Here is a 19,482-nt window from a genome sequence, read left to right as displayed (position 1 = left end):
CTGCGCGTACGTACGTGGGAATCTATTTCTAGCACACGCAAACGGTACCGCAATGGGAGCATCTTATTTTTATGCAAACACCATATCGGGCATTCCACATGGCAGCACGAAATTCCCCCTTTGCCCCGCTCAATAATGGTCAGGGATTTTCCTTCCCACGTCTCTCTATCCGCTGCTCCCCACTCGGCTGCTCTCCCGAACCACCCTCCGCCAGTTCAATATGTCAGCAATAACTGATACAAACTATAATTAGAATCCGTATCCATACTGTTTATCTTTACATCGAAACATTTCCGATAGCGGGCGTCGTACCACCCGCAACCCTTGCCAGATCGATTGCAACAACCAGCTGGTTGTTTTATTGCATCTCACTTTCATCAGCTCGTGCGCCCTTTCCCTATCACGATTCTACCTCAACAAAAAATAAGGCTAAAATTCATACAATCAGCGAAAAGCGCTCTCCGATCCGATCGCATTGGTTTGTTTGATTGATGTTGATCTGACAGCGCGCGCTTGTTTGTTTGCGGCGATAATTTGGATTCCGGCGATGACCTTTCATGCCTGGCTGGTCCGACCTGGCCGATCGGTTTATCATTAACCGCCGCCAGGCCTGCCGCACAGCCAGGTCAGGGGTCCACTTTTTGATCAGCGGCAATGGTTTAGGATCGGGTCACGGGGAGGGGCTGATCGGGCGAAGGTCCAATCTCCCAGATAGTGATCGCACGCGCAGAAAACATGTGGAGTTTATGGGGAGAAAGCGAACGCTACGGGTGGGGGAAGGGGGAGCTCATCAGCAGGCTCATCGTTAATGTTTAAGCTTTAATGGTTGCCATTTTATGCATGCTGGAGGCTTTGCTGCGTCTGAACGCCAGCCAACAAGCGCCACTGGGAGCGCCCTCAAGGCATTGGGACCTCAACAGTTGGCTACTTCAAAAAGTCATCAAAACTCAACTCACAAACGATTTAGGACATTGGGGTAGAAGATAAGACTGAAGTAGATCTCCATTCGAACGACTAAGAACGTTAAGCCGTCGGAATCTTCAAATACATGAAGCTCTCGAACGTGATCCAGAGAGACGAGAGTACCTCTATTCCTAGTCAGAGGACGCATCTTGATCCCGGTATGCTGGCGAAAGTTGCAGAAAATTGATACCGAGCACTTAGGCGTATCTTAGTCCTACGCGCTATGAGAATTCATCAAACCATGCCCATCAAACCTCCGCATGCATCTGCAGTGATAGAGCAATCATCTGTGTTTTAATTGTATTTTTTTTTATTCCACCCTAACATTGTCGTGAAGTTGTTGCGCTATCCGATTTGCGTGTAATTGCAGCCAGCTTTGCGGTTTTGGCTTGTTGCTAATTTCCCTACCGTACACTGTCTCTGGTCGATTGGAGCTGATGGTCAACGGGCGCCAACGGCTAATTAAAATGTCGTTGTAAATGGTCAGCTCCGGGACGCCCATTACGGGGAAGACGTGGAGTTTGCCATTAAGCTCACCTGCGTCATTCTCAATGCTGGTGCGGTCCTCTCCACCCGTTGCGAAAGGGAAAGTTCAATAAACCCTCCACCGGCGTGAAGGAGTAGCTCTAACGCGGGAATTTAATTACCCAATGGATTGCTTGTTTTTTACGTTTCTTTTTCATTGCCCATACCTACCCAGAAAGTTAGGTTGAACTTAGGTTAGGGTTTTCTAGCCAAACGGCCTCAATCTGCTTGATGAAAGTCGCACACAAATTCTTCTATTGGACCTTTTTCTGAGGTTACCCAACCCGCACCTGCACCTTCTGAGTTTTCCGCTGTCTTTTCCTTGCCCTGCCCAAACGCCTGGATGACGACGAAGGATACGTTCACGATGACAAACTGACGATCTTTTGGCAACGTCACTGTAAGGCTTGGAAGCGAGCAGGGCAAGGCACACAGCAAAATAATCATAAAAAAAAACTGCTTGCTTATCGAATTCTCATATTCAATCATTCCCGGTGTTTTGCTCGTCTACTCTGTTTGCTACGGTTCATCGGATCGAGGTTTCGCGATAGGCGTATGCATCAAGCTGAAATGATCCGCGACCGGTTCGGATGTTGAAGATGGTAGTTCCTACGCATTTGTGTAGGCACTTAAAAGCCTTGTGTCGGATGTTGGATGCACTGATGTACCGATTCCGAGCATGTCAATGTCTTATGTACATGACGTCAACGCTAATCGATATTTCTAGAAGGTTGTTTTTTTATTCTCCAAGATATTTTCCAATCGAACGTGTACGGGCAGCTCTCGCTCGGAAGGTCCTCCGAGGTGCTTACAAAAAAATAACCTCACCCGGACCAAAAACTCGAGCCACAAAAGTGTTGTCTGTGTTTTCTCACCGTATCACTTATGTATCACTCACAACCTTTCCAGCAGCGGAACCAAAAAAACAACATGACACATCCCACGTGGCGAAACACTGTCGCCTTTTTGTGTAAACAGTGTGTGGTTTATTTTCACATGTCATAAAAGTGACAAATATTGTCAGACCAACCCTATCGTGCTCAACCGGCTGCATCAAAGCCGGGGCCTGTCCCGTTCCAGCTTGGTTCTGTTCGACGCTTCCGCGGTGGCTAGAAAACGCCTTAGCAGCGCTCGATCCATTGCCTAAACTGGCGTGTAATCCTTTTGCCCCTTTGGTGATCCCTTTTTTTATTTTTTTTTTATTTTTTTGTCGACCATCACCGGTAAGCACGGTTCCTGTGGTTAATGCATCAAACAGCATACGTACACACACATACAAAACACATACACAGCTATGAAAATACCGTTCAATCATCACTTCACCACAGCGTCACCTCACGTTAGACGGTGCGCCGTATCGTGCTGTATACATGTCAGCACCTTTTCGCTGTGTCACGGGTGCAGGTCTATCAGCAGGTTTTTCTTATCCTACTAAAAGGGCGAACATTTTTTATATTTTTTTTTTACCGCGGCCCACAATGTGGGGAGGTTTTTTGTGTTGAAAACGGATCTGAAGCGGATGGAAAATTCGCACAATCGCTATCAACCTGACACTGAGGACAATGTATTTTTTTGTGCTTGTTGTTGTAGGGAAAGAGCTCAGAAATAGATTCCAACGCGCATTAAAGCTGAGGTTAATGGTCGGTAATCGTTAAAACAATCATCAAAAACGGTTGCGTAGCAAGCGAGACGATACTGTTCGTTACAAAAATGCTTTAGAACGGAGCAGCACGACGGCTTAATGGTACAAGCGCCCGGCCCTCACAAAACCGGACGCTGGTCGACTCCCATTCCCGCGCCCGCCGTGTGTGTCGCGTTGGTTACGTAATAGAAATTATATGGCAGTGTCTTTAATGATTGCCAAGCAAAGTGAAGAGGATGATAAAGTAACTTAAAGGAAGGAAGGTGGACTTACATTAGTATATATAAATAGAGATACATTGAACCCGACAACAGAAAGCTATCATCTTTGTGAGATTGTGTAATAAAATCATTTGCCCAGTCCCAGGGATATTTAATGCGAAAGTTATTGCTTTTAATATGATAGTAAACGCTTTCAGCATCGAGGCTACTCAATACAAATCTCCCTTTCAATATCGCGCCCCCATGTCAACGAAATATGTTCTTCTGCATTTATTTCCTCCTCTCTGATCGATACACCCTTTCAACCAGCACTAATAGCCGTCAGCAGAAGCATGCTCGAAGGGTATGTGCTCTCTCGCTCCAGCAACACCCCAAGTTGTGTGCAACTGTGTGAGACGCCCCTAAAAACCATCGTGTGATACTGGTGGTAAAAACGCTCAAAACTTGTAATAATAATAACAATAATCATAAACAATTTATTGGTACCTGTGCACCGTTGGCAAGACCGCGCGTAAACCGCAAACCAGCCAGCCAGTCAAGCCACTCCAAGAACGGGCAGCGAGACAAGACAGCTCGGATCCCGAACGGGAAAGGGGCGCAACAACAACAACAAAAAGAAAATAAAAAAGAACGGGCTAGTGTGACTTAAATCACGTGTAAGTGAGTGTGTTTGGAGCAATTTCAATAAATTAAATTAAAGCTTTATGAGTAAATTTCACACCAGTGCACATCAGCCCCAAAATGGCACTAATTTGAAGGGACGCACGGAGCAAGACAGAGAAAGAAAGTGAGAGAGCCTCCCCATCTTCACCGATGGCGAGAGAGGGACGCAAAAAAGAAAGTGTCACCGCAGTTGGGCGCCCGTCTCCAGAGGTAACGCATCCGCACGTGAAAGGTGGTGGAGGTAGTTGCTGTGTTTTTTTTTTTTTTGTCATTTTTGGAGTTTCTGCTGGCTCTTACTGCCGAATGTTAGGGTGAAATAGTACGTACGTGCCAGGATCCCTTCAGAAATGGGGTGAAGGGAGGCAGTGGAGCGATTAAAATGGTGATGAAGAAGAGACTTTTACAATCGATACAAATATATCGCTTGTCACCATAAATGGAGCTTCATTTTTCTTGTTCTTTTGGCGGTGCAAGGATCCTACCGTCTACCTCTTCATGCCTCCTCTGGTTCCTTTTCTCCACCTTTTCCTTGGGACTCCTCACTGCAGTGGTCGGCAAAGAGGCTTCTACGGTTTGACAAATATCACAGCAGTTTGATGCGTTATAGCATCTTAAGTAAATAAAATGAAAACAGAAAAAAACATACGTGCTCTACGGAAATCCTATTACAGTGGTACAAAGAACAAACTAGAAAGTACTCCACATTTTCACAACCGCTATCACAGAATTAATTGTTTTGTATGTGCTAGCCGGACAATACGCTGTATGCAAATACAGCCAATAATATGCCAAAACGCCAATATGAAAACTGATAAATTTGCTCGAAAGCATAAACATACCGTGTTCAATCTTACGATTTCAGATTTGAAGGTGTTTCTGAGTAACTTAAGCGTTCGATATTTACCAGCTACTGTTTCTTGTAACGCAAAATTTAGAATATTGTTTATTTTACGTAATCCACCTATAATTATATTCTAATTGGTTTATACTTTTAAACTTCCCTAATTATAAACTGTTTTACACGCTTACTTTACTAATAAGATTGGTATTAAAAAGCACTTTGATTATTCATTTCATGTTGCTTATTTTGGTCATCGTGCTGGCAGTTTGAATAATCTTTTTGGAGTGGGCTGCAATCAAAGCAGGCTTTGAAAATAAGGGGTAGAGAGTGCAGCACCGACTGCTTCACAAATTATTATTTTTCTATAAAACTTTCGCATTATTTATCGTGAAATTAGTGATATTTTACATAAGAAATTGTCGTAGTATTATGTCACCATACGCATGATTGTATCATACGCATTGCGACCAAGTTTGAAAGTAGTATTTAGCCAAATCCAAGGTGTGTTATTGTTACAAGTTTCGGCAGGAGCCCACGCCATTGAACTGACAAAAAACAACATGTTTCTAGTTTCAATATCATTTAAAGCAAAAATATGCTTGTTTATCGTGATTTCAAAATTCTACACGGGTTGTAGCTAATTGTGCAACTAAACAATCGTTAGAAACCACACTTTCATTTGTTTACTGCTCTGGTTCTGTTAATCACGATACCTGCCGAACTATTAAGTGCAAAAACTGTCAAAAATATTAAGCTCTATACATTTTACTTAGTATTTTGAAGAAAAAAAAAACGCAAATAAATGGTGTGAAACTTTGTATATAAATAACAAAAGAGCATAAAGGTCCACTGCTGAAAACAGGTACAGTTACTCTACAGAAATTTTCTTTGCAGCAGTTTGAACACAAATACCTCAACGTCAGATTTTAACTAACAGTCAGACTAATACAAACCAAAAAATAGTCGATTGCACAAAGTAGTTTATCTCTGGAAAGAATAAATAATAAAAATTCCATTTGATTCTTATATGAAAAGTATGGAAATGAGATTTTCTGAAGGCAATTCTACAATTGATCACTTGATATCTTCATATCTAGTATTGCTATCTTGTTTGGTACTTCATTTTTTTTTCACTCGTTTGCCAATCCCTGCCTTAGGTTCTGTTTTCTGTGGCTATTATTTTTGTGCACTTCCTCCTGTGCGAATCTCCTCCTCATTTATTTCGGTTTTATAGTTGCTCCTTCTGTCACCACACCCTTTGCGCTCCTTCATTTCCTTTTTCGCCTCCGTTAGATGGGTTCGGCCTAGGTCAGCTTTGCTTCGTCGCCGCCGCCTTCCGCTAGTGACGATCCTTCCGCCACGTTACGACAATTTAATGTCTCTTTTTTTTTTGTTTCAAAGACAAAAATTTCCGCCAAACCCGATTGGATCATATAAGTTGTCGCTGAGGAAGGGAGGAGGCGCCGTTTGATGGGTGCCTTCAAAGCTGCACCACCCTTCCAGCAGTAAAGGCAGTGATGGAGCGGAGAAAAAAAAATAGAAAGAACGCCGCGTCCAATCGCAGCGAAATGGCTTGCCACGGATTTGGCCAGGGCGAGAAGCACGGCAAGACCTTTTCGGCGAGTCGGAAAGCGACTAATTGGGAGCCGGGTTTGATGAGAGCAGTTCCGAGGCAGTGCGCGCGAAGCCACGGAACCGGATCGGTCGTAAAGCGCGCCCCCGGGACCGGCCTTTCAAAAGACTCGATAAGAACATCGCGTCACGAGCCACGTAATTAGGCATTTTATTTTCCGGCCTTCCGAACGCCTTCCCGCCAATCCGAAGTAACAGCAAAAAAAAACTGAACGAGGAAAAAAAGGAAAGGAGAAAATTAAAAGGATTTTTGGAAACATTGTTGAGTGACTGGTATGTCATATAGGCTGCCACTTCTTAAATGTCAAACATCTTTCGCACTTAAAGAACGCGCCTGGAGAATCAAGCTTGAAGCCGTCAAGCAATTAATGCGTCAAGGCGTATCTAGGGGAGAGACATCGCCGAAGTCATCAAGATCTTCTCCGAAAGGGAGGCAGCGTCCAAGGACCTGCCTTTGTTTAATCGACATCTTCACCATCGATAGAATCGCAGAATCGATGATTCTGCGTTTGATAAGAGCCTCACACACCCGTTCTCCCGTTCCAAACCTTTGCTCCTAACAATGATTCCATGAGGCATTTTTATGATGTCCCTGCAACGGAAGACAACGAAGTTAGAGAGCGAGAGGCATGGCAGCCTCACTTTGACCTACATACAGTGTTTTCCTACCGAAGGGCACGGCAGAATAAAACAAACTCATAATAGAAAAGCCCGAACAGGCGGAAAACGACATACCGATCTCGGCCAGCCTGCCGATTGAACATTCCCCTTCGGATGTCCATTACGCAGAAGAACACAGTTCCTCAGTGTTCTTGGGTGAAGATGTGGCTGATATGCCTCTAGGGTAGAGTCCGCTGCAGCGTTTCGATTGATTCTGAAAAATCATTCCACCCGTCCTGTGTATGTGTGTGTGTGTCCTGGTCCGCTGGACGCTTTATTAGTTTATTTTTATTCACTGCCCTCCACCCTCGATACAATCATACATACACTTCTTCGCTATATGGGTGGAATCCTTGAACGGTCCTCTCCTTTCCCATTCCCCACAGCGAAAGCGAGATATCAGCAGGATTCGAATCGGATTAATGAATAAGCTTGCGGCTGCACAGCTTCCCCGTACCGCCTGTTTCTTCCAGGCCCTAGGTGGCAGATGGAGACGTTCGGAATGTTGCCCGTACCGTTCTGGAAACACCTCCCGGAGGAAAACGTTGTCGTCGTTGTCTGTATGTCCCACGACAACCTCCCCCCCCTCCTCCTCCTCTCCTCCCACCAAACAGAGAGGAGCCGTAATTGAAACTATGACTTGGCCGTTTTAGTACGCGCAAGAAACTTCCCTCTATGGGGGCGATGGTGGATCGTTCCGGGTCGTTACGCTTCATTCGTCTCGATTCCGTTGGGCGGAGGCGGCCATGTTTTGTTGCCATGCTCCTGCAAGAATGTGCCGTGGGCAGCGTGTGGTGCGCGTGGAGGCGATAGTTGGTACCGCTCAAACTGCACACGCAACGGATAAGGATAAAATGATAAACAGCAAGCCGGCAGGATAGAAGGAGGAAACGGTTTTTCTTTGCAATCCCCACTCACTGGAGCACTCTCCGGAGCCGCTTCAGCGCTTTATAGCAGCGCCCACGATGTCGTACCCGAACGGCGAACGAAGTGAGACTTTATTTCTGACAATAATCAACCCAAATATGTGTTGTGAACGGGAAAACGTTTGTTTCACCTTCTTGTTTTTGATGCATTATGATTGTTTTTGTTGTTGCTTGCTTTGCTTTTATCCTCCCTCGGTCCATGCGGTTGTCCTGATTTCTTGCCGACCATTGTCCACACCCGTACCCGATGACCCGATGACGATGTTTTCTGGAACGCACGACCGGGAACCGCCTGGAACGAGGAGCGAAACCAAGCTTAATCATCTGTAACATCGACATCACAATAATGAGGTGACACACTCGCTGTTTGTGTATCTGGCCAACAGGGGCGTTTTAGATATGGCCTCCCTGTATCGTCTTTCTAGGTCGGAGCTATGCCGCTTCCAGGAGCAACTATTGTCCTCGAAGTTGTGGAGTCGCTCGGACGCCCGGTTTACGTCTTGCGATGCAGCTTGACCGAGCTGGCACCGACACCGGTTTGGTATTGTGTGTGTGTGTTTGTGTCACTATTAAATTGCTTCCTGTGTTCAACAAGCTTCAGATCTCACACGCCCCGGAGACGCCCGCTTGCAAATCCTACTCACTCGAGCTGTAAAGCCTTAATATCCCATGAGCAGGATACTCGGGCGCACACACTCAATATCCAGGCAGACGGAATAAACCACCGACAAGGTCTCGGTTAGTTCTGATCTGATTCTTCTCTTCCCGGCACGGCTACCCCAGTCCAGCCAACATTGTTTGTTAGCCAGCTAGCTCCTACTCCAGTTACTGTCCCTGTCGATAGGGTAAAGCGGGCTAGCAAGATTCAGGAAATACCGCCCCGGCCCCGGAACTGAAAGCGAGTCGCTGTACTGTGCCAGATGGATTCGACCGTGGATTAATTTATCAGCAAACTTAAACACTGGTTCCAAACATCAGTCACTCCTCCTGCTCCTTCGTACGGCTCCAGCAAACTGGTGATGGAGCTCCTTTCGGTGCCAAAATTCGGAGCCACCGTGTCGCTATTATTCATGCTGTTGCCTTCCCACGCACCTTCAGTACGCCAGCGCGCGCAAAATGCCAACAGTACGGCCGGTGATCCTCGTGTCGCTGCAGGGCTTTGGTGTCCCCTCGGGGAGGGATTTTGGCGCTTGCGGCGCTTCCCCTCCAGCACTCCGATCCAGATTAACCGATCCGCTCGGTGGGATTAGGGCCTCCATCGTGAAAGATGTGCGGCAACCGTTGCGTTAGCGGTTCTTGCGGAGTTGGCAAGGCCCTAGTCTCGAGGTTTCCATTGTGTGACAAGCTCCAGCGTCTGCAGTGGTTTGCGCATTACAGGCTGCTCTGGATCATCTACCTTTTTTATTTCCAAAATACTATTTGATCCTGTTCGGTGCTGCGAGCTAGCACCCGTGGAATGAGATAAAAAGGTTCAACCTCCTTCCCATACTTACACATACTGTACGCACACGCTCTCGGCCCCCGTGTTCCGCTCGTGGTACAGGTGCTTACTGACTGTTCCGCCGATTGACTTTATCACACTTCACCTTTTCAGCTTCGATCCTTGCTAAATCGAAGGGAAACGATGAGGGAGGGGAGGGAGGGAGCGAGCTGTTTATGTGACGGCCCCGGGCTCGACAAGTTGTTTTTTTGAGTTTTGTTTTTCCTTTTGCCAGCAACCCTTTTGCCCAAAACACCGGCGAGCTTTTCCCAACACGGCCCCAGAAACCTGCGTCCCTTTCTCTTTCTATCGCACTCGGAAGCATCTCATTCAATGCATCGGAGCGCACTTTCCGTACGAATTTTTTGTCTCTATCTTTCCCCTTCAGCGAGTGTCTTTACGCTTTGCTCTCACTCCCACACGGCTACGCCAAAATCTCCAAGCAATTCTGCATCGGAATCCTTTCCGCTCTGCCGTGTGGGTATTCGTGTCGCTCTCTCTCTCTTTCACGCACGCTAGCGGATCCTCTCTATCGATCATTTTCTCTCTCTCTCTGTTTCTCATACTCTTGCCTTACGCATTGTGTGTACCTTTCGGGGCGCACAATCAACCGCACACACAGTGCGTTGCTGGATTCCATCGCGCTTCCATCTCTTCCACACACCCGGTACCATCCCTCGCACTCTCTCTCTCTCTTTCGCTCGCTCGCTCGCTCGCTCTTGAATCGGACGCTTCTCTTCTGCCGGCCCGCACGGTATGCACAAGAATCGAAGCGAAGCGGGAACAAAAAACGCGCCACACTCGCCGTGTGCTGCCGCCGCTGATGGTCGACCGTCGGGGTTGATGGGCAGCTGGTCGGTTAGCGAAAATTCAGTTGATTATCATCCGCGTTAGAGTTCACATCTTGCCTACACACCGCCCCCGGCGAGAGAAGACGATCCTTTACAGTGCGCCCAACCTTCCAACCTGCCCGAACGCCCCCCCCCTCGTGTCCTGTGTTGCTTCCCCGACTCAGCCCCACTCCACCACCCACTCACCCAAAAGCCGAGGAGTGGGAGGGGGGGACACGTAAGAACGCTTCCGCTTTTCCCGCGCGCGTGTTCGTGTGTGTGTGTGTTGGTTTCCGGTAGTGGCGGCCGTCGCGTTTTGCCAGTCAGTTTTTTTTGTATTGTTTTGTTTGCCGGTAACACGCGGGAAAACCTGGCGCTTCGCGAGGAAATTCCCAGGCAGGCCGGGAAACAACAACAGCAGCTGCAACAACAACGAAAAAGAAGTGCAAGTGGATTTGCCGGAAGTGTGAAAAACTTTGGCAACAGACAAAACCCGCGTACGACCCGATTCGATTTGGTGTTTGATTAAATTTTGGGATAGTTTTTGTTTTTTCGCAGCGAGAGTGCTCCTTGAGCAGTTTTAATTGGAAGTTGTTTTTATTATTTTTTTTTAAACTAACCGTCAAAATCCTTTTCCCGTGAATGGTTAGCAGTTGAAGGCTAGTTGTTGTGCTGTGTACGTGTGAACAAGATTTGAACATCAAAACCAGGTTGGGATAAGATTTTAATTAAAGAACGAAACCATCAATTACGTTCCGAAATCAGCCCAATCGTGCTAACGATTTGACGCGCTCAGGTGCGAATGAGTGTTTGCAGGGGCGGGCGTTAGTCGCTGGTTTGCTGTGGCAAGAGGTGAAGGTCAATCTGTCATTCCCGCTAGCCCTTCCCGAGATAACCCGCGCGACCAACCAGATCGGCGTTAATTACGCCCGGGATGCTCCTGCCCAGACATTTGTCCCGAGCATCCTCCCCCGCCCCAAAAGCATCAATCTTGGAAGGGCGCACGATTAACATCTCACTCCCAAGCAACAACAACCACAACAACAACAAACAAACAAATTCAAGCAAAACAGAAGCCAATGGAAAAACCGCCTCAAATCTCTGCCCCAAAGCCTCAAATTAGCCCGGGCCCCATAAAAGGGTTACAGTGCCTGGGTTTCACGCCGGTACCGCGGCCGGGGAAGTTCAGCTAACATAAATCAAACCCTTTTAAGGATGCTCGACTTATACAACAAAAAAAACCCCTGAACGGACTGTTTGCCCACTTTGTGGCGTTTAGACGTCGCGCGCGCTTGATGAGCTCCATTTGGTGCAGCGATTAAAAAGCAATTTCCCCCTTTTTCGGGCTTGGTTCCCGGCGGAGTTGCCCTTGCGACGGTGTCGTTGCTGCTCTGGGAGCTCCTGCGCGTTTCGAAGGGAAGCATCTGCAGGGAAATGACGTCCTACTGCTTGATTGGGTGTAATTTAGTTGTCAGTTCGATCAAATTCGACACAAAACCGCCCCAAGCAGCCATCAAGCGGGCGCGCGCACTACGAAAAGCTACGCAATCGCCTACCATTCCAGCGATCTTCCTCATCAGGTAGCCACTTCCAGCACCAGAGGCATCCCTGGACGCAATGTCGCCAAAAATCCAGCCAGCGCAACACACACGCGTACCGTACCGTACTCGATGTGCCGCACTCGCCCAACGCATTCCGGGGCGACTTAATGGGCGACGGCGCGCGTCACACATTCCAGCGCTCGGTGCGGCGCGGTAGATTTGCGTTTCGAGCTGTTTTGCTCGAAGACAATGTTGCCATCCCGGGCACGATAATTGGCCACCCTGAAAGCAATATTTTTTTTTTCTTCTGAGGCTTTGGAAATGACACGACACGCGGCTCGGGGAGGAAAAGCAGCAACGACAAGAATTGCAAAAAAACACGTCTTCAGCATTCACACGTTTTCGGCAGCGGCACACGTGAGTTTGGGGAGTAGAAGAAGCTACACACAACAACCAAAAACCCCACCGAAACTCTCGAAACATCAACCAACTCCGATGGGTAGGCTTCTAGTGTCAAATCGTATCCACACACAGAAAGCCGTCACCCGTCAAATGGCAAACCATCGCTTTTTGGTGCCATTTTTGCCTTAATTAGCCCTCTAACGACAGCGCTGACAGCGCGGGAAAGAGCCTCTTAGAGTGTGTGTGTGTGCAAAAGTATGATGAGCCTTCTTCGAGACTATGCTGACTATGTGGTGGGTGTGGGCCTACAGCGATCGAAACCTTCGGGGCAATTATTTCACCTTTTTGAACTGGCCCGAGGTGAGGCAATCGATCGAAGCCGAATACAAATCAAAACGATGAAATAGCGACACCCACGCTAGCTGAGCGTAGTGGTCGCATGTGCAAGAGCGCTGACGCTCTCGCTACGCTGTGGAGCGCTTGTTCGAATCCCGCATCGGGTGGGGGAGAATTGATTAAAAAATTAAAACAAATGATGAAACCGGATCATTGGTTTTCTGCGATGAATGCTCCTCTTGCAAGTGCTATTTCGTGATTTTCTACATTTCTCAGCCTGTGCTTTTATCAGTTTTGTGTGGGTAATAAAATATTGCTTCTGTTTTTTTTCAAACACACGCCCTAAACTAAGGCCCCGCGTTGTTTGAAGGTGGTGATGTGCTCTTAAACGGGAGGCATTTTTCGGCTCTTCGAAAGATGAAAGAAAGGTGCACGCACTCAGCATACACACACCAACGGGGGCTATTGAAAATAAGCAGAGATCTCTGATGCATTTTGCCTCCCAATGCCCCCTTCAATCGCTCTGTATGGTCTCGTTCGCTCTCTTTTGTTTATAACTCGAGCGCCTCTGCAGAGATGCACAGTGCATGTCAGTGTCAGATCATTAAAAAAAATTAATGAAACGCTCACTCACACAAACACCACTAGCGAACTCATAAGATCAACGGGCCACACAAAATGACTATCGGGGAACGCAATCTTCAAAGCCACGATCTCGCTTAAATTGCACTTCACGGCGATGGTGTTTCCCCATTCCCGTCCCAAACAGCGCCCCACAGCGTCTGCCACTTTTCTGCCAACTGGGTGAAGAGACGAAGCAACAACACCACCACCACCACAACAACAAAACTGCACCAAAAAATCGCCAGAAAGGTATAAAATTTTTAATAATCGTAAAAATCTTTTCCCTTTCTGCACCGGTCCGAGGGCGCTTAAGCTGCGCGCGCTGTGCGGGAATGCAAACGCCCGCCCGATTATTATCATCGGCCCGAACTTCACCGGCACGTCTATGAGCTTGCTGAAAGGCGTGAACTTAATTTCGAACCTCGGGCACACATAAAAAAATCACAAAAAAGACACATACACACACAAGTACGCCAACCATTAAAAAACACTGCCAAACGCCTGACCGCACGGTACCTGATTGTGATGCATCGGGCCCCTGTGTGCCCCCGGTCCCTGGTCAGGGCACGGTGCGCCCGTGTTTAACAAATCAATTTTCGAAGCTCGTCAACGTCCCCGTTGCGCGTTCGTCGCTTGCAGCTATTTTACTCGCGGTTTGCACCGTTTGCGCATTTCGCGCGCAGAGAATCTTTGGGAAACCACCGCCTCCCGAACCACACGCGATCAACATGCGCACGGTGCACCGCATTTTCGCGACATGTCGGTAAAATGTCGGCGCCGATGAGGCAGATGAGAGATTTCGATTTCGGGCACCACGATGTTTGTGCGGCTGTTTGGAAGAAAGTTTGAAACCGCATCGTGTAAGCGAATGCCCGCGCCCGTGTCTGTTTATTCACGGAGTGTCGGGTGCGGGCCGGAAAAGCGAGCCGCGCAGAGAAGGGGGTGGGTGCAGCATTTTGCATTTGGATGAAAAACGCGCCCATGCACCCGCGCACTTGTGCGTGTGTGTGTGTGTGTGTGTGTGTGTGTGTGTGTGCCTGTGAAGAAAATAAGCAACGATGCTTGACGACGGATGAGCAAAGCGTTTCGAAGTTAACGCATCGCGCCGGAAATATGTTCTGTTTGCTTACCATCCAAACGCCACTCCATCCCAAACCTTCACCGCCTCCCCAGCCCCCGCTAGGCGCTACTGCACTCGAATGCAAATAGTGCAGCCAGCGGGGGCCAGTGGGTCAAGCTGGCAGAAAGGAGAACGAGCGGAAGCAATGAAACAAAACAGTAGCAAATGCCTTCTCGGTTTGCCACCCCAAAAACCCACCCACCCCGTCTTTCAGCATGTTTTCTTTGCAAAAACCGAGGGGGTGGGTTTTATGGGGAGCAGAAATTTATGTTAATTTATTCATTAATAAATTTCGACACCCATACACCTGCGAGCCGGTGAGTGAGCGTGCGTGCCAAAGCATGCATGCAAAACAGCGTGAGACGCGGTTGGATGGAGAAGGCTCGGGGCAGAGAGAGGCATTGTAGAGCATTTGAAACAAAAACAAACACACATACATATACACACACACGCATCAAACAAGCGTAGGGATTATCCTACGCATTTCCAAACACGAAAATGTTAAATTGAACAACCAAACGAAACGTTTTGCACAGCGCACACAAGGGGCAGTAAAATATTGCGATTGTTTTTGTTTTTAATCTGTCTGTTACCTTTCATTTTTTGTTATTTTATCTTTTCTTGCGGTTTATGCATCAATACGTTTTTTTTTTTTTTTTGCAACATTTTGAAGAAATGCACTTGCTTCTCCTCGGAGGATGCGTGAGCAGGCGGGCGTTGCGCATTAAATTTTTATGTGACACTAAACGCTGCAACCGCTGACAACCGTGGACGGAATGGGAAGAACATAAGAGCGTGCGCTCGTGCAAAACAATAAAATAAAACACACCGGATTACGACAAGTGTAGTACGAGCGGTGTTAAATTAAGGGTGTAAGAGTGCCTGTTGTGGCAAGTGCAAGAATCGTAAATTTTGATTATTTTTTTTCCGAAACCAAGCTCAGGGCAATTGTTGCTGAAATTAAGTTACCAGCTTGTGGTGGTGCAGTATTTCTAGGGTCCAACGGTGTTATTGTAATTTTGCAAATAATCGTGGAGTCGTCCATAAATTACGTATCGAAGAGAAAAAGTGCCATCCTGCGTTGGGGATATCCAGTGGAGACTGACGCAAGAGATTTAAAAAAAAAAGGAATAGATTTTTTTTCGTGTCGTAATTTTTGGATGAGCCACCGCCTTTATGTTTGAGCTAAAATTACTTGTCGACTTGTGGCGGAAGCGGACGGCAAATGCTATCCCCAATCGAGCGGTTCCGTGGAGCGAGGACTGAGACTAACGACATCGATACTGAGATATTTATTACCGATGACCTACTCTTTCAGATTGCCATCTAACCTTCCCCTTCCTAGCAAGTGCATCGGAAATGAAACGCTCTGACCAACACGGACAAATGCTCCAATTAAAAGCGGTGCCACGCACGCAACAGTGAGCGCCATACAGCTCGATCTTTCACGCTGGCGTTTGTTTAATTTGAAGCGCTGAAGTCATTGGCAATGCCTGCGCTTAAGTCATCAGCCTTCAGCAGACGCTTAGCTGTTGGGGTTTCTTGCTCAGCAGATGAGGGTGGTGACATACACAGGCAGGCAGCTCAAAACCCAGCTTCGATCTGTTTCCACACCCATCGCCACGCCACATGTTCAAGTGCGTTTGGACGGCCTGACACGGACGAGGCGGGCCGTTCGATGATCCGGCTCGGCACACTTCACAGCCTCTCGAGTGAAAAGTCCTCACTCCAGTGCCGAAGACCCCTCCCCCACCCCCTCCCGCTGACACTACAGTTCCATTAGCCTGGAGAGGGCCCTTCATTAGAAGGGTGTGCCTTAGTTTTTGAACGCGAACTGTAACATGTGCCGCCCCGGTACGCTCACTCGCACTGAAAAGCACTCTTTCGCGCAGTGCCAAGTGCAGCTGTCTCTTGGCTCGAGTGATGTTGCATTCGGACACTCGTCCACACTTTCCATCGCGACGGCGATGGCTGCTTGATAGCTCGCTGGGTAACGGGAATTACGGCGCGCTGATATCGACTGCTGTCCATCCATCTGTTACTGCCCTTTCCGGATCCTTACTGGGCGCGGCAAATGGCTCTCGCCACACGTCGGACACCTTCATTCGAGTGCTCCTTTCGGGCGGCTATTTGGAAGGGAACACTCCAAATGGATTACTTTTCGAATGTTTAGCACAGTGGACGCTCGCAAAAAGAGTTTAATCCGTTTCAGTGACTCACTTGTTATACGGGAAATTCCTTTTGTTTTAATTTGTATGAATAGTGAAATAATCGGTTTCAAAACCGCAGATGTGCACAAAGGGTATATATGCATTTGAAAAATTAAAAATGTCATCATGATACTAATAACTGAAATAATATTTGTAGTTCGCTATTTATTTTCCCCATTTTTATTCATCCATTTTCTTGAAGAAAAAAAAAACAGACAAATGGTCGATTATTTTAGTCTTTTTATTATTATTTCTCAGAAATAACCAATTCGCACAGAGCATCAGTTTCGTCCGAATGGTGATTGCGGCCATATGAGAAACAGCATTACTTTCCACAGTTTTCGATCATCTAGTCATTCCATCATTCTATTTATATTATATTGCTATGGGATTCACAAAAGCGCACTATAAACAAATCATCCCAGCTCTACTTCGATGGTTCAATGCGAACGTTCGTCCGCTCTTTTCCTTCCAACTTCACGATGCTTGGGTTCAAATCTACTCTCCCGAAATTTGAAGAAAAAAAATGCACCAGGATATATGAACATGGATCAGGCAATGGAGTAGAATCGAAAAATTTGTAGAAATTTAGAAATTTCGTGAAAATTGTTGATCAGTTTTTAAATATATATGTAGAACTGTATTTTTTGCAAAAAAAAAAAAAAAAAAAAATACAACCTGCGCTACAACAGTGTCCGAAACCGTTCACGGTCTCGCGCCTTCGTCTGCTAGTCCGTTATCCCGTCCTTAATGGCAGACGCCTCCACGCCATCTTGCCACCTGAGTTTGAGCCTACCTTTGCCCTTGTGGACGACCTCCAAAGACTTTACGAGCTGGGTCGTTAGTTTGCATGCGTACTACATGGTCAGTACACCAGAGCCTGTCGAGCTTCGCTGCACGACAGTGAGGTCGCCGTACATCTCGTATAGCTCGGCATTATAGCTGCTCCTCAATTGTCCTTCCAAACATACGGGGCCAAGTATCCTTCTGAGTATCTTACTCTTGAACGCAGCTAAGAGGGTTTCGTCAGATTTGGACAGTGTCCATGTCTCAGAGGCGTATGTGCGTACCGGTACTATATAGGTGCTATATAGTCCCAGCTTCGTCCGTCACGACAGGTTCTTTGAGGTGTACTGATTTTTCTGGCTGTAGAATGACCGGTTGTTAGCCAGCATTCTTGCGCGCAACTCAGTTATTCTGAGATTCTGTGACAACTTCAAAAGTGCGTTCTCCTATCTGTACGTCACACCTACGTGGGTTCTGATTATTTGGGTAGTGTATGGCTGCTGATGTTGCTACCATCAGTTTGGTCTTTGCCTCGTTCATCTGCAATCCGAGGTTCTCTACCGCCTGCTCGATATCTTGGTAGGCTTCTGCTACATAGTAGAGCCACAGATCATTTATGTCTATATCATCAGCGTATGCCAGGATCTGGATTTTCTTATATAAAATGGTTCCCGTAGTCTCCACCCTCAAGTCACGGATGACCCTTGTAGTTGAAAGTTCTTTTTCTAGTAGATCTAAAAATGTCTGCAACTAACACTCATCATTCACAAATTTGTGCAATACGCAATTATACGACACATCTGCTTGCATTTGCTTTAGTTTTAAACATTCTTAGAATCGACATTCTCATCTGTCTGAGCGAAAAGCAAAAATTAATAAATGCCTAATGTTATCCGATCGTGATCTGAATTCACATCGGCACTAAAGAAGTTCATCAGGATCACTTTTTAAATTGCTCGTTATGCAAAGTTCTACTCCTTGAGGGAGATATTGTTTGTAGGATTTAAATTTTCTCGATATCATGGGTACTCGTTATGAGGGGTTCCACTGTATTCACAACCCATTTTTTATGAAGTGATTTTATCAATTTAAATACGCAATCGAATCGGGTCGTAAAACCGGTCTTTTTTGTACAATTTTTGGGTTAGTTTAAGAGTGAAGTGCGCGTGTTTGTTTCGCTATGTGTATGTGGCAACTGTCGGTAAGATGTGCAACATCCGGGTACTAATGCACCAGAAAGCATCCACCTCCACCACCACCACGACCAACACCATCAACCAACCGGCCAACTAACAATCAACAGTGTGAACAGTGGAAATGTCCTCGCTGATACGGGCCCTGTCCTGGCCCCTGATCTCGCAGTCGCAGGGTGGCGGCGGTGGTCCGGGCGGCCCCGGCGGTCCCGGCAGCCCGCTCGACGGGCTAGACAACGGGGCCGGCCATTGCAAGAAAAATGGCGGCATTCCACCGTCGCCCACCTTTCAGCAGCTGATGGCGGCCCGGCGGCTGCTCTGCCGGCGGTACTACCCGGAGGGTGGCTGGGGCTGGGTGGTGATCGTGGTCGGCATACTGGTGCACACGATGACCCACGGGCTGCAGCTCAGCTACGGGCCGCTGATGGCGAACGTGATGCGCTACTTCGGCAAACCGTTCACCGATACAGGTAAGAGAGAGAGAGAGAGAGAGAGAGAAGGAGAAATTGATAGAGACGAGAGACATGAGGTGTTGGAATTTGTCCCAACACCGTTTCGAGTGCGCTACTTGGAGGTATTTTAGTAAGTGCTGGCGCCATCCGTCCACGACCCTTTTTCGTATCCATCGAGACTTGCCATCGATCGATCATCGTCATGGCGACCTATTAACCCTTGCACTAATCCATTTGTTCGGATAAAAGCCGTCGCGTTCAGCCGTCAGCTCGCAAATGGTTCTCTGCCAAGCGTAAGCCGCCGTATAGAGGTGATCGATGATCGCGCAACAGAAATGAGCTGTCATTACCGTTACGGCCCCGGACCTGCAATTCTTGCAGGTGTAATAAGACGCCCAACCCGTGCATTACCCACACGTTCGCAATCACACGCCA

The 19,482-nt window shown here is 47.4% G+C and overlaps 1 protein-coding gene across 9 annotated transcripts in view; it reads left to right on the top strand.

Moving 5' to 3' along the window:
• The window catches only part of LOC121588047 (monocarboxylate transporter 12-like), a 129,043-nt gene that overhangs the window by 42,206 nt on the left and 67,355 nt on the right, over positions 1-19,482 (top strand). The window contains exons 1-2 of one of the 9 annotated variants that reach the window (XM_041905716.1): positions 10,416-10,500; positions 18,551-19,065. The exons of 4 other annotated variants lie outside the window; for them this stretch is intronic. In XM_041905716.1, the coding sequence (XP_041761650.1) occupies positions 18,720-19,065 (346 nt within the window). In that variant the 5' untranslated portion in view covers positions 10,416-10,500; positions 18,551-18,719. Of the gene's footprint in view, positions 1-10,415; positions 10,881-11,036; positions 11,094-18,550; positions 19,066-19,482 lie in introns of those variants that run through there. 4 more of the 9 variants (XM_041905695.1, XM_041905686.1, XM_041905676.1 and 1 more) reach the window with 4 other exon arrangements.

Source organism: Anopheles merus, chromosome X, assembly GCF_017562075.2.
Source record: "Anopheles merus strain MAF chromosome X, AmerM5.1, whole genome shotgun sequence".
Taxonomy (NCBI): domain Eukaryota; kingdom Metazoa; phylum Arthropoda; class Insecta; order Diptera; family Culicidae; genus Anopheles; species Anopheles merus.
This window is presented reverse-complemented; position numbering and strand designations above follow the sequence as displayed.